Source organism: Anoplopoma fimbria, chromosome 1 (assembly GCF_027596085.1).
Source record: "Anoplopoma fimbria isolate UVic2021 breed Golden Eagle Sablefish chromosome 1, Afim_UVic_2022, whole genome shotgun sequence".
Classification (NCBI taxonomy): Eukaryota; Metazoa; Chordata; class Actinopteri; order Perciformes; family Anoplopomatidae; genus Anoplopoma; species Anoplopoma fimbria.
In genome coordinates, this window is record NC_072449.1 from 8,957,176 (window position 1) to 8,972,711 (window position 15,536).

Consider the following 15,536-nt stretch of genomic DNA (forward strand, 5'->3'; position numbering starts at 1 on the left):
TTCAAACAAGTTTCTGCTAACTCTCTGTGACATGCATGGTAAATATTATTATTAATCACATTACTATCCCTATTTCATAACTATAATTCTACTATAATAATTGCTGCTGTTATAAGTAGTCTTATTATATGAATCATTTATGTCACGTTTGTCATTTATCAACACCTGTCAAGGCCTCAAAAAAAGTAATGAATAAATTGGCAACAATCAAAGTTTAGTTTTTCAAAATGTTCTTTATCAGAACTGTGTGCCGATTGATCAGATTTGACCAAACAACCCCACAACTATCATAACGTTGCATTCAATTATTACATATTAATGTTACATGCTGATTGGTGAAGTCAACTTCATGACATCACCTTTTTCCAACTTTAAAACAGTGACCACACTGCAAAACACAGGCAAACACATCAGTCTGAGTAAAATGATGAAGCAAATAGGTTGTTTGTTCCTTTACATGCTGGGTTCACTTTCTTCACACCAGTTGGATAAGAAGATGAATACCACTCTTATGTCTGTAGGTTACATATATATCCACAGGTAAAAAGAAAGCCCACCAGCTAGTCGAAATTTAAGTAGGTAACAGCTTTATATCTACCTTTAATTAACAAGAGAAAAGACATAAAGGCATGAAAACATTGACCTGTAAATGCGTGTCTCCGTACCTGCAGTGCATGGTCGTGCTCTCCTCCAGTCGTCTCCCCAGCAGTCGGGCTATAGCTGTGAACGAGTTGCTCATCCTGTAGATGTCCTTACCGCAGCCTCCCAGTAAAGACGGGTAGCGGTCGGTAAGAGCTCTGATCTCCAGCAGCAGTGTGTGGTGAAAGCTGTGCTCCATGCTGCCCAGACAGGACACCAGGTAGACCAACATGCTGTGAGCATGAGTCTGGAGAAAGGAGACGACACAGAGAGAAAGACAAGATGTTAAAATTATAATATCCGGTGATGTCATCCATGCTGGTCCCAAAATAAAACTAAACAAAGAAATAAGAAAAGAAGGACAGAATAAATAAGATTGCCAACAAGCTGTTTTATTCTCCAAAAAACATCCAGTTTAATGGTTATTTCTAAAGTCATGGTTGTTTCTGGGTACACTGAAAATTACAGAAAATGCCACCAATGTTGCGTTATAGGATGTCTTGAAAGTCTTGTGTCCCTACATGTGTTTTAGTAAAAAGATAAATAAAAAAAAGAGACTCTATTTTATCTAATTCGACCCACATTGGTTTTACACTTCCAAGAAGTTTGAGGGGGGTTTGGTGAAACTTCTTTTGTTTCTACATCATGCCAAACAATACTAAATACAAACACATGTTTTGGCAAACTTGGCATTACTTTCCACTAGTAGTAACACACTTTTTGTCATTCCCAGTGTGCTTTTTTGTATCCAGGGGCATATACAACCTGCTCACCTGCAGGTTAATACTTTTCCCCTGTGTCATTCCATTTTATTACACATAACTTAATTTCTGAACTTATTTGTCTTGTTTTCTTTGCATGTATGGATTACTTGGGTTGTTACCGACATCTGGTGAACATTTCATGTCAATAGCACCTTTAGAAATATATTTACTGAGAAAAATGGTGACGTGTTCAATACTTATTTTACCCGCTGTAGGTATTTAGGAGTTTGTATGCTGCAGGTACAAATACTTTACTAGGATTTAAGATGCTTCTCCACATAGTTCAAGCTTTTACTGTTGAGAGGTTTTACTTTTTAAGGACTCACTATGATATTTCCAAACCTTACAGCATAAGCAGAACTTGCATCATTTCATAAAAGCATAATACTGTTCAAAGCTGGCGAGGTCAAATGAAGCTCTCCATCAACAAACAACACAGATCGTATTTAATTGTCTGGAAAAAGCACTTGGCCTAAATTTGATGGCTTAAACACATTAACAATAACAGGAAGGTACAAAACTAAGAACTGTTTAATTTAATTACAACTTTTAATGTTCACCAAAAAATAAATCAACTCTTTCTGCCTCATGTGTTCTCTACGACACAAAGAAACACACATAAACACATCCTCTGAGAAAGACACAACTTGGCTCCTTCATTTCCATCACCCCATTATCATAATTCCTACAACAGTGGGAGCCCATCTCCTCTGGCGGTAGAACATCTGTTTGTGTGCAGGAGATGTATGTTTAAAAACTTCATTTTAATATTGAATAAAAAAAAAACCACCACTGCATCTGTCGAAGCAACAAGCCAAAATCCCTGCTCCGCTCACTAACCTGTTGTTTTTATTCTTCTTTATTTCATTGTTTGCTCGGTCGCTTAGTTTCCCCTGATTGTCCGTCAGCACACTGATCTCTGCTTCCTTTGGATCTGCAGTCTGGCACACTAACAAGCCCCATGGAGATACTCCTTTGTGCATGACTGTGTGCTTTGTTTCCCTCAGCACATTAATCATTTGGGACAATGTCTGTGTATATTTCAAAGGAGGGATGATCCGAAAATGTTCTCTCTGAACAGAGTAATTGTGAAAAATGTAGTACAAAAAACATCAAACTTAAGTTATGTTTTTGATTTACACTTCAGTTTGGTGATGCGCTAAATGTTTTTCCTGGAGTCATGAATGTGTTGAACACTGGTTGCTTTACACCTTTTAAATCACTCATGGACCGTGTGTCATGTTTCCTCCCTTTGGCAGTAGTTTCAAACCCTTTTGGTTTGTAATTTACAACCCCTTGTCAGTTTTTATATTTTTTAGGAGCTATTAGCAAGGGTGTTTTTTACCTCCCAAATTCTTATTTTAAATATTCTATAGGCCTGAAGTGAAACGTAGTAGTCTATATGTTTCTCGCGACGCCTTTACCAATATGAAGATGGCACACAATATTTTCAGTTGACAATTAACAGTGCAGCCTTATAATCTTATTATGTGTTAATGAAGGTATGATATAATCTGAGTGTCTAGTAAAACAGCAATACTTGCATTTTTATGCTGTCGTCTTTAAACAGTTGACCTTTGCAAAGACAATACTTAATTGTTACGTGTTGAGGCTGTTCTGTATACTGTTCTGTATACTTTATACTGTGATGACTTCACGATATGCAATGGTGTTTTTGATGTTTTGTCAACCTAATCGACATTGAAAAAGGGGCAACATAAAAAAAGACTGTAAAAAATGCAATATAATGCAAAGCAACACCACAACTACAAACTTAACAATGAATTCAGTATTTAATCAACAAAACTCTGAGATATTATTAACACCAAGTAAAAATAATATTTTTCCAAAAGTAGGATTTACGACAGGACTGCTGGGTTGGACAGCATTAAAGCTTACAGGCACTTTCTTTTCTCCTTTTAGTTAATGAATATATACTCTCTTCAGGAGGTAAAGGAAGCCAGAAAGAGTGTTGTGCAATAATGTTACAATCAAGTAAAAAAATGCAGCCCAGTGAGAATGTGTGTGTATTTGTGTGTGTGAGTGTGTGTGTGGCACAAAAGCGAACCCACAGGAGGTAATCTCCACTGCCATCACCAGGAGGCCTCTGCAGAGGCATTTCCCAGAAAAACATGGGTTATTTTCCAAATGGTTACAATGTGAAGAAAGACAGGACACTGAGGTCTGACCAACTGCGTGCATGTGTGCGTGCATGTGTGTGTGCGTGTGTATGTGTGTGTGTGTGTGTGTGTGTGTGTGTGTGTGTGTGTGTGTGTGTGTGTGTGTGTGTGTGTATTTGTGTCTGTGCTGAAGTTGGGTTGGCAGGTTTTTTTGACAAGAAGATTGAGGAGGAAAAGGTTGCCCTGAAGTAATAGAAAACTGTATTATGGTTTCCAGCTCCATGATCTGTGTGCGTTTATGTGTGTGTGTGTGTGTGTGGTCATGCCTTATTTCCCCCTTTCATTAATTTTTTCCAAATTGTTGTTGTTAAACTGCCTTAAATGGACCCAGAGGGAAAGAGGGAGGGGAGCCCTCCAGCTGTTCTGCTGTCACCTTCATCGCTCTGCACACACACACACACACACACACACACACACACACACACACACACACACACACACACACACACACACACACACACACACACACACACACACACACACACACACACACACACACACAGACACTGACTGACTGTGTGTGACTTCATCCTACCTATCATAACACAATGTTGTGTGGAAACGTTTTACTTGCTACGTGTGCAACCTCACGTTGATACAACTATCTGAGTCATACACTGTATACTGGTTTGTTAGACTAGCCCCATATCTGACAACGATACTCCCTCATCTCATACAAACATATTTTTATTATTATCCAGTAGAGGTTTGCATCTTCCGAGGTATTTTTCCCCACGAGTGTCTACTGCCTGTCCGGGATGAGAACATCTTTTCCAGGGGTTTCAATATCCAGTATTTCCAGAAAATGTGCTCATGTTTCAGAGACAAAACTACAACCATTTTCTATTAATGTTGTCACTTTTAACAAACACAGTTTGGGGGAGCAAAATAAATTCCCGCCGCGAACCAATGATGGCAGCACTTCCAATAGGCTCGGAAAGTAATGATGCATAGGTGACAGTTTGTGGAAATACTTGACTTTAACATTGGTTTTGTCAAGGGCAAATACGTTCTCATTCTGGGTAGGCAGCTAACACCTGTGCAATCACGAAAATACCTTGAAGATGCAAACCGCTGCTGGATAACTGGTAAAAAGATGACATTTCTATTTCCACTTGAGGGTTTCCACAAATGGGCCTGTCAATGCTGTGGTGTATGGATGATGTATAGTATATACACAATACATCTGATGCTTGTTTTGTATTGTCCTTTGTATTACCTAAAGTCTTTTGGTCCTTGTGAGTTTGCAAGCATTTACTGTTTCACAATCTACCACAGACAGTGTTTTTTTAAAGCCTGGCCAACAGAAGCATCTAGGATACTCCTAACCACTGGGAGGGAACAATAATATAAACAGAAGAATTAGGAGTGTTGATTAAAACCATCAGATGAAGAGTCTACAGCCACACAATGTCATCATGGCAATCCATCCATTTCAATTAATGCAGCCCCATGGTGGCAGTAAAGGAAAAGTCAGGTGATCCTCAAAATTAGTAGGATATATCGTCTGGGGACCATGAATGTCTGAGCCCAATTTCTTGGCATTCACTCTAATAGTTGTGGAGATATTTCAGTCTGGACCAAAGTGGTGGAGCGGCCGACACTACTGTAACATCCTGAGAGCCGCAATGCTATCTTAAAATAAACATGGGCTCAATTCTCAATTTTTTTCTTCTCAAAGAGTCAGGCAGCTGCCAAGACAGTACTTAATGACTGCCACTGTGTGCATGTGTATGTATGAGACAGCTCAGCTTACATCACTCTCCAGGCCGTCAGTCAGCAGAGATGCCACTTTGCAGTTTGCTCCAGTTTCAGGGTTAATTAACCTGTAATCAGCAGCTCAAGTGTTTTTGCAGAGGCCAATCACAGTCAGTTAACGGCTGAAACACCACTTTTTTACGTCAAAATGAGTGCCATTAGAGGCAAATGAGCAGCCAAGTCTGCAGGGCAGCCAAGTGTTCAACTAATGGGTTGGCCAAAATGAGGCTCATGGGACAAATTTAGCCTTCTCCAAACAGTCTTCCAATAAAGTTAGTGGTGGAAGCAGAAGTTTTAGTTTGTGTCGTAGTATTTGAAAATGAATACCTGCTGCTCCAAATTGGCAAAATACAATACTAGGAAGTTCTGCTACACAAGTGCGGTTCAGTTGAGGTTGTCCCTTTTTGGAAAACACACTTTCTTGCGGTTAACATTCCCTTATATTGAGTCGTACTGTTGGGCTGACTGAGCTGCTCTTTAACTGCTCCTCCAGATTACATTTTTTTTCTCTCTCCCTGTCCGAACAGCTCTTTTTTTTCTATTCAGCTATAAAGAGACAGAACTCTGAGGAATCGGCATGTGCTTGTTTAGGAGAGACGCTCCAGAACACTGATGTGTGTGGTGTCAGACTGCAGTTCAAACCTCCGGATGTTCCCGGTCTGTCCGGTGGATGAGTGTGTGTTTTACACTTGGCAGGACAACAGAGAACAAGTCATGTGAGAGTGCAGCCAGTTCCTCCCTACTCATTGAAATAATCACTGCTCCCTGATTCAGCGTGTGCTATACCCACTGCTAGACAGACGTAGGGTGTATTAATAGCATCATTCCCAAGCCTATCTTACAGGAATATGAGCATTTTTGCAGCCCGTCTCTGTTTACCACAAACAGACACAAACACTGACAATATAGACATTTGCTGCAGACAGCTAACAACACACACACCACCTGTGTACCTTTGCATGACGAAGTTCAGAGTAAGACTGATTTCAAGGACCTTCATTTGCTTCTTATTTCCCTTCAGACTTTTCATTTTTCATCTTGTCTCTTCATGTTCCTTAATTGGAGCTTCGGAATGTTTCTTAAAGAAATAGTTTTACATTTTGGGAAAATAAAGATGTTCACTTTCTTGCAGAGACTTAGATGAGAAGATCGACACTACTATCATGTCTTTAAAGTAAATATGTAGCTGAAGCAACAGTCTGTTAGCTTAGCACAAACACTGGAAACAGCTAGCCTGGCTCTGTCCGAAGTTAAGAAAATCCTTTTTAACGGCACCTCTTAAGCTCATCTCTTAACAAGTTTATCTTGTTTGTTTAATCTGTATGGAAAAAGGTTATAAAGAACATTATTATCATGATTTCTTGGCCGGGATCAGTGCATTCTTGGAGTCTCCCAGAGTCCACTGAAAAATATTCATCTACTTTCTGTATAATATGCAAATCACTGCTGCAAACAAACATGAACTTGGGTAATTTGTGTGTGTTTTGACTGCATTGTTTGTACCTCACTGATGATACCCACGGCACCATGGATTTTGGCCACGTGACCCAAGAGAGCAGGGCATTGTTGTCCCACAATCCTCAGCGTTGGCAGAAAGCTGACCAGTGAAGAAGGGCTGGCCTGTGACACGTCCACGAGCGTGCCCAGTAGGGCCTCAGTTAGGGATTGGTCTCCTAGGTAACTGACTAGTGTGGGCACCTGAGGGCTCAACATCTGTTCGGGGGAGGAGAAACAAAGTTAGAGAGGGAAGAAAGCACTATTCATTACTTTTGATTACAGCCGTAATCCTGTCACTGTTTTGGCACCGTCACTCAAAACCAAACAGAAGTTCAATGTGTCTTTATGAAGGCTAGAGGTGAGAGGAGTAACTTTGGAGCGAGACAGACTGGTGAGTAATAATAAACCAAAAGCTGGACTGCAGAACTGTCTGGACAGAGTGAGCGAATGACCAGTTCCTCCACATTATCTGTACTGGTCATACTGGAATGCACTAGACTGGAATGCCCACCATTTCCGACCCTCCTGCTGCTACTTTATGATCCACTCGTTCTGATTAATCATATTAATATCAAACACTTTCTGTTCTCCAGGGAGAGGATGCTTGACTCCTTAAAATAAAAGTTACGTAATTTCAAAGTTCCATATTATTGTCATGGTTCATTGTTTCAATACTTCATCACTTCCAGTAAGTGATTATTAGGATGCAGAAAGTTTGGTAACTTTTGTGATGAATGCAGCTACAGTCACAACAGAAATATTTGTATTTCTGTGTGGTGGGTGGTGATTAGAGTAACTCCAGACAGCTGGTTTGGTTTCATGCAGAGTACGATTATCCATGTTTTACCACCATGTGCTCTGTTTGCTGGTATGTGGTACTTTCCCCTAATGTTGACCACCAGCAGCTCTGCTCCGGAAATATGCAGGATTAAGGGAAATCTTACAGAGAAATGTGCACTCCTCATGTACTGCTCCGTTTCCTCACTTATAACTATGTTCCAGTGGCTTTTTCTATATTTCGACATGAGGTCATTACAGGATATTGCGAAGTTGAATAGTAAAAATTCTGATTGAGCTTGACTCATGGGCAGAAATGTTACACAAAAGCCACACACATACATCATCATAAGCCAAAACCAAGATATATGTAAACTTATACCATGGCCACAGAGACTCACTTCTGATTTAGTTGGATTGTGCTTTATTTTCAAATATTCCCACAGTCTGATGTATTGTAACTACCTCATTATCATTTAAATATTATTACAGCTCGGAGGGTACTTGTTTTAGGTGTTACTGGGCTTCTTGAAACAGTTAGTCCAATGCTGATGCAGAAAGAGCCAAGAAAAAGTTCTTTAAAAATATGACGAAATATAATTCGTATTTTGATAACTGGTAAAGTGCGGTAATTCACTTTGGCCCATGCCGTTATAAAAAATGAATAGCCTTCGGATGTGGCAGCTGTGCGTCATGCTTTATTTCTAATCCAACTAAACAACAAACATCACAAACACTCACCAATGGATGTTGCTCGGCAACTATTTGAATGAGTCGGATGAGGTGTTGTTGCTCTGGGGACTCCAGCTGTGACATCATCGCAGTGAGGTTGCCTAGGTGACGGTGGATGGTATCTGGTTGTCTCGGGTAGACCGAGGGCAACACTCGTAACAGCATGTGGTTACCTGCCAGAGAAAATAGAGACAGAGTTGCTTTCAGTAAACATCTTCGCCAAATATAAATTTGGTGACCAGCATTTAGCCAGTGAAAAGGGTCACCATTTTAAACAGTAGAAGAAGGTTTGTTGACCAGTTTTAACAGTAGAAGTGGAGACATAAGTCTATTCATTGTCTTGTAAAAAAAGCCCAAAATACGAGACATTACATTTTCCCCAAATTACCCCCCAAAATCCCAGTCTGTTGCGTTACACTGGGACTAAATAACAAAATCACGTCTTTGTGTAAAGCAAATGACAAAGTATTGAGTGAAGGTCACAATTATTCAAATATGTTGTGTATGGGTGCATTAGTTTAAGTGAGGTTTACCCAAAAAATGTTTACCCAACTGCTCCATCAGACTATTTATCTGCAAATAGTTGTTGATGCTGCCACATTCCCAGATCTCAACAATTAACTTGGAGAGTATAATTACTGTTTATTACTAGCAAGAAAACGGAAGGCCACAATTATGAAACAGAAGTCGCAAGCAAATTGAATTTTCCTTTTCAGCTGTTCGTGGGGAACTAAAACATCATGCATATTTTCTGTAACTGTCATTTTCCTTAGTAAGCACACACAATCCCCCGTCATGACACAACATCTGTGATCAGTAAATAAAACTTTTTCCATTTGTTTCCAAAATTCCTTCAATGATGCTGACGCACGACTGGACATAAAGGCATTTTTAAATCAGCACGTAGCCCAACAACACCCACGGCATTACCCAACAGCCGGTCACTCACGTATGAGACATCTTTAAACGATTCGCTGAACAAAGACTCTTGTTTTCAAATGGAAGGTTCATTATTGGTGACATTTCAAGATTTCAAACAATGGCTTCTGTGTCAGATGCCAGACAACAAGATATATTGTTTTTAACCACAGTGACATTTTTGATGTACATATAAAAATATTGATAGTAATGGATTTATTCTAATGACCTGTCAAATGTACAGGACAGATGGGAAAACTAAGTGAAGAAAGATGGTCTGACAAGGGCAGAAATATGGAACAATAGATTGATATCTAATGAGATGTAATAAATGAAGGGTGGTTAATCAGATGTTGTCAATGAACAAGAACACAGCAAAAACAAGAAGAGCTGTCCTGAACCCAAAAGGCAAAACTTCACCTACTTTCAAGCTGCATGGAGAACGTATGGGATATATGTAAGCGTTGAGAGGTTAAAAAGTCCTGCAAGGTACTATTAATGTTTAAACCAAATATCTTGATCCATCCGGTAGTTAAGACATTAAACTCAAAACCACAAAACAAGAACCTCATGGTGGCGCTAGAAGAAAAGTCAGGGGATCAACATAATCCTTAAGATTGATCGGAATGATTGTACAAAATCTCACAGCAGTCAACCCAATACTTGCAGAGATATTTCAGTTTGGATTGAAATAGTGAACCAACCGACATTGCCATTCCAAGAGACATACTGCTATAAATTTCAATTATAGGTAGTAACATGAGAATAGCCTCTGCATTGACATCTTGAAGTGAAATTACAGTATTTGTGATCATTAATCACATTTCTATTCAACATGAACATCTGGTCCATAATATTTCAAACAGCTAGTAGATCACGTGGTGAACTTTGTCATATTTCATAAAAGCTTAAAAATAGCAAAAACCTAAATAAATGGTTTCAAACAGGTAATTCACAGCTCTAAATCACTTAAACCACAGGTTTTATCTTGTAACAGACGACTGGCACTGATCTTCTGAGAGGACGGACTGTTCTGTTCTGTGCGGAGGCAGAGGAGGGAAGAAGAGTGCACATAAATATCTAGAAGATGGTCGCTGGCTCTTGTAACATCCCTTTCCCTTCATGTAATCATAATTTATACCGATAACATCACAGACCCATCTCTACACTTACACACAAATCACCATAAAAACAGACAGGTATAGTGCATGTACAGAAAGAGAGTGCTGGAAATAACCGTAAAGTTGTGGCTGCAGCATTTACAAGTCTGTTCAGAGGAATTCTAAAAGGCAGACGGAGACGAGAGTCTGCACCGAAACACACTCAGGAGGATTTATAGAGTGCACTGTACCTGTTAAAACAAACTCACCCATATCTAAACACACACAAAAACATGTGAGACATGAAGATATTCTTTGATTATTGATTAAATATACTTATTGTCTCATTTTCCATGTATTTGATTCACAAGCAACCGTGTATAGTTTCTGACCTTCATACCTTCATTCCAGCATACACCCAAACAGTCATCATGACTTACAAATCTCAATAAAATATCCTGTAATGACCTTTGGTTATTTAGCACACAAAGGCGACATTTTTGAAAGGCCCATCAAACATTTTCCAAGAGGAATGAGAAGTAACCGATCTATCAAACTATTGTTAACGTTATATGCCGAGGCAGGAGAGGACATGAAGGCTTTCTTTTGCTGCGCTGTTTTTCTAAATGTCACATGAGAATCCCAAGGTGAGTCACAAAAAGACCTTTACCAACTCTGGAGAGACATTTAACTTTGAATAAAATATACTTTAATAAAGCTATTGGCTTTATTTTTTACCTAAGAGGAAACTAAAACAGTCTGAATCATGGGGAAAATGATTTCCAGTGTCTTTGCTGTGATATTTTATTTCTTTGCTGTAAAAAGTCCCACAGCAATGACAAAACCATATACTAAAAGGTATCACTAACAGTGCTGGGACCAGTGAATCTAAATCAAAACAACTTTTTGAGACCTGAATTACAAATGCATATTTCATTTTACTCAATTTTACATGTTAAACAAAGACATGTGAACCCCCAAGTCTGTAAGACCAAGAAAACCCAAGTGGTTCAAGATACTTTAAACTGAGGGAGAGCACATATATGAGTGATGAGCAAAAACAAGGTGTTTCACAGTACAGTAAAACCGGCAGTACAGTAAAAATGGCTATATCAAGGTCAAAAAGAAATAAAAAAACGTATTTAGTAAGCAGGGTACAAGAACTAAAGAAGTCCGAGGTGTCAGCTATGGAGCAATTAGTTAATGAGAAAGGCTGCAACTAATGAGTTATGTTAAGTAATCTTTCAATAATTTTCCCGAGCAATTGTTCAGTCTTTAAAAAATCTGCAAAATTATGTTCACAAGTACCAAGGCACCATAGCTTGTCTGACCACCACTCAATGAGACTAAAAGCCTACAGCCAAAGTATATGTCAACAGCAACGCAGGTAATTTGGTCATAAACTAAAGAATTGGACAAATGGTGGCGCTAGATGAAAAGTCAGGGGACCAACGTGATTAGGATTCCTCATCTGGGAACCATGAGTGTCCTGGTTTTAGTTGGGATATTCCAGTCTGGACCAGCATTGCCATTAAAGCTATGTTGCCATGTTAGCGCCATGAAGCTAGAAACCCAAAGATTGTGTTTACCATCAATGAAGAGTAAGAAAACTAGATTATATTTTACAATTAAGAAGCCATTTGTTTAAAATGAATTAATTAGTTATCACAATTGTTGCAGCTTATTTTTCTGACAGTTGAATGTTAAATTAATTAACTATAGTTGCAGCTCTATTTTTGATTAAGACAGCAACATTCCATTAATATCCCACAATGCACATAACTTAGCAAAAGACTCTGCAGTCTTATAAACGGGACGTTTTTTTGTACGGGACAAAAAATGCAGAGCTCAGCACAAATTATATCCAGGGGGATGTATCTGGATAGCTTTACAGCTTACACGTGTTTCCCGACACTCATTTTGTGTACGTTTGTCCCGAAAGTCGTCTATCACACAGCTTATGTAACATCTGGTGAAGCTAGGGCGGTATGAACCGTCACATCAAAAAAGAGACAGGAGTCAAACATCTCCCGGAAAACATATCTTTCTGATTCTGCACATTCTCGTTGCATGAGTGTATCCCCCCTACAGCACAGTAAAAAATACTTTCAAGTATTCAGCACCGTATGAAGCTGGAGGGGATCCAGTGAGCGGAGTGCAAACAAGAAATGTAGGGATTTTCCTCATGTGTACGCAAGACCAAAAATGTTTCATGCATAAAAATATTTTATATCCATACCGTTAAGTGAAAACCATAACAGCAGACCAGATGTGCGGCAGTACAATTCATAGACACACACACACACACACAGAGAGAGTCTCCTGCAAAGTTTAAACTCAATGACCATCCTCCCCTTTCACTAAGATAACTTCAGCCTCTCACACACAGACTCTCACCGTCTGTGTGTGAAACAAAATGTCCTGTGCCGTCTGACTTGAACTTCTTCCACTTCCTAAATCTAACGGATACATGACTCATCAGTAAATCTCTCAGACTACGGGTCCCAAACCGACATATTCTTTCAATTACTGCTAAGTCAGCAGAATTCAGGGGGACTGGAGGTGTAGTTGCATGCTTGATGTCATAGGATATTATATATGTGTGTAAAGTCATTCAATAAGTCATTCTTAAAAGATAGAAATATATGTATGTATGTTTGATGGTGATAAAATATGCAGTGGAACCAATTAACTTCACTGGTGAATCATGGATAAAGTCCTGCAAGGTAAAATACATCTGATCTTCTTAAGTATAAATCACGTCTATCCACATCTAGCTTTCCATGACGCATATAAAATGCTAAAAACACTAAAGTGCAGAATGCACACGCACACACACTGAAGTGATTTCTTAAACTGCTGTATCAGAGAAACACGTATGATGCATTTCCAGTTGGCTTGATTCCTACGTCAGGTAGCAGGCTTACAGTAAAACATGGAAACATTTAGACCTCACACATGCACACACCTACTTATACTCATATAATTCATAAAACCCACATGTGTTTGTTGTTTTTGTTTGTTTTTTAATCTTTAAGCATATAATATCCCTCTACTTCTATATATGACAACAATAGTGCCAGAAAGGACTAACTAGAGACTCTACGTTGGTTTGCCTGATGAAGGTGTAGCAAAAAATGTTTTTGCAAGTTAGACAGTGTGCAAGAGTTTTGCTTCTAACTTTTGATCTACTCTTCCCTCTCACACACGCCTGTCTCATGACATAGATGTGCAACTTCTGGTTAAATTACAGACATTTCCAATCTGTTTAAAAACCCTTTTAACTTTTTTTCAATGAAATCTTCCAGCAAAGAAATGCTTTAAATCCAATCATTTGTTCAGCAGAAATGCAGCTTTAAGTCTAGTTCATCATTTTCCCCAAAACATATTATGTCAACCGTCAGCATGTCTCTCAGTTTTTTGTGTCTGATTTTTTTAAAAGTCAAACAGTGTCAAACTATGGCAGTGATTATAAAAAGTAGTTTTCCCACCGGTATTTTCGCCAAAATCCAGCTGTGTCTCTGTTTGATCTACAGTCTTCAATGTGCTATCAATCGAAGGATTAGAGTAAAAGCTTTCATTAAGTTTCACGTGATGGTTTCTGTGTTTTGACTCATGATGTCCTCCCTTGCTCTCTATTCAATGTGTTCACAACGTTTAACATAGTGGCCTAGAAAAATGAAGAATGGCTGAACAGCGTGGTTCAGGGTCTGACCAGGAGATTTATCTTATTGCCAACCCATTGCTAGGGTTCGGCCTGACTGAATGGGAGCTAACTGCTAACTGTCTGCGTCCCCTGGAGACGCCGCCCACTCTCCTACTGGAGAAGTACTTTCATGGCGGCGGGGAGGAGGAGGCCCACTTTGGATTTAATCCAATAAACTGCAATCAAATCACACATGCACACCAACATCAGTGCAGCTTTACATCTTTGTTCTCTGGACTGAAGACCGATTGGATGGTGAACACCATACACGTCTTTTACAAATAGTCAACACTGTAACTTCAACACATTCTATTGATAATGTTAATTTATTTTTTGGAATGTTTAAAACTAAAGTTATGGCCATATTTTACACATTGAAACTTCATCCTTTTTTTTTCCACTGGTAATTATTAAAGCTAGGTCATTAAAAATTATCATTGGTTATCAATATCTACTGAAATGAAGCATTTTATCTGCCCAGCCCTAGCATTATTTCTTTTAGTGAGAAAGACCTATTAGACAGAAACAGTCTAGAAAATAAAACTGTCAAAAGGATACCACAGGTGCCTAGGAAAACGAAATCCTGCAGAGGAAAGTGTTAAATTCCATTTTTTGTAAAAGCTTTAATGACCTGGCAACAGTTTAAACAAATATTGTTTTCTACCAAGTGGTAATAGAGAACAAAATAAAGCAGCTTTTGCCACTTCACACAACTCTGTGCAGCTGTCTGAATGAAAAGGCTGTTCCATGCAGATAACAAGTGAACAAGCGTGTGTTTCAGTAGGTATTTGAGAGAGAGAAAACAGACACAATGAAAGAGAGACACAGGCAGGCAGAAAGATGGAGGGAGGAGGGGGAGCGAGATCAAATCTCATGAGGAAGTCATTATTTCCATCCCCCTGGAAAACACACACATATGCACAAGAATATAAACTGACACACACTCACACCAAACAAATTCACATAAATTATATACCCACAAATACTGTACGTACAAACCCACATGGTGAGGCTGACAAATAAATAAATAAACAGAGCGAAGCAGGAGAACAATAAACCCATTTAGAAACCCCTAATGTCTGGGTTCTATTCAAACTTCACACACACACACACACACACACACACACACACACACACACACACACACACACACACACACACACACACACACACACACACACACACACACACACACACACACACACACACACACACACACACACATCTCTGCATGGGGCAAAAATCAGGAAAGTTTGTGTTCTCTGCTTCCTCCCCCTTCCATTACCTCCTTCCCTCTCTCTCTCACTTTCTCTCTCTTTCTCTCGGTGAGTCGCAGGGGCTGCAGTTATATCTGATTACAACATACAGGCTACCTCCAACGACGCATTACTCACCGCCTCGCTTGTAGGTTTGAGTGCTGCCTTCACATTTTATACTTGCGAGAGCCAAATGTTTTCACAAGGAT

At 39.2% G+C, this 15,536-nt stretch overlaps 1 protein-coding gene across 1 annotated transcript in view; it reads right to left on the bottom strand.

Moving 5' to 3' along the window:
* Positions 1 to 15,536, bottom strand: part of veph1 (ventricular zone expressed PH domain-containing 1) — a 63,336-nt gene that overhangs the window by 29,597 nt on the left and 18,203 nt on the right. Inside the window, 3 exon segments of the mRNA XM_054626938.1 lie at positions 666 to 886; positions 6,845 to 7,054; positions 8,357 to 8,520. Of these exon segments, the coding sequence (XP_054482913.1) occupies positions 666 to 886; positions 6,845 to 7,054; positions 8,357 to 8,520 (595 nt within the window).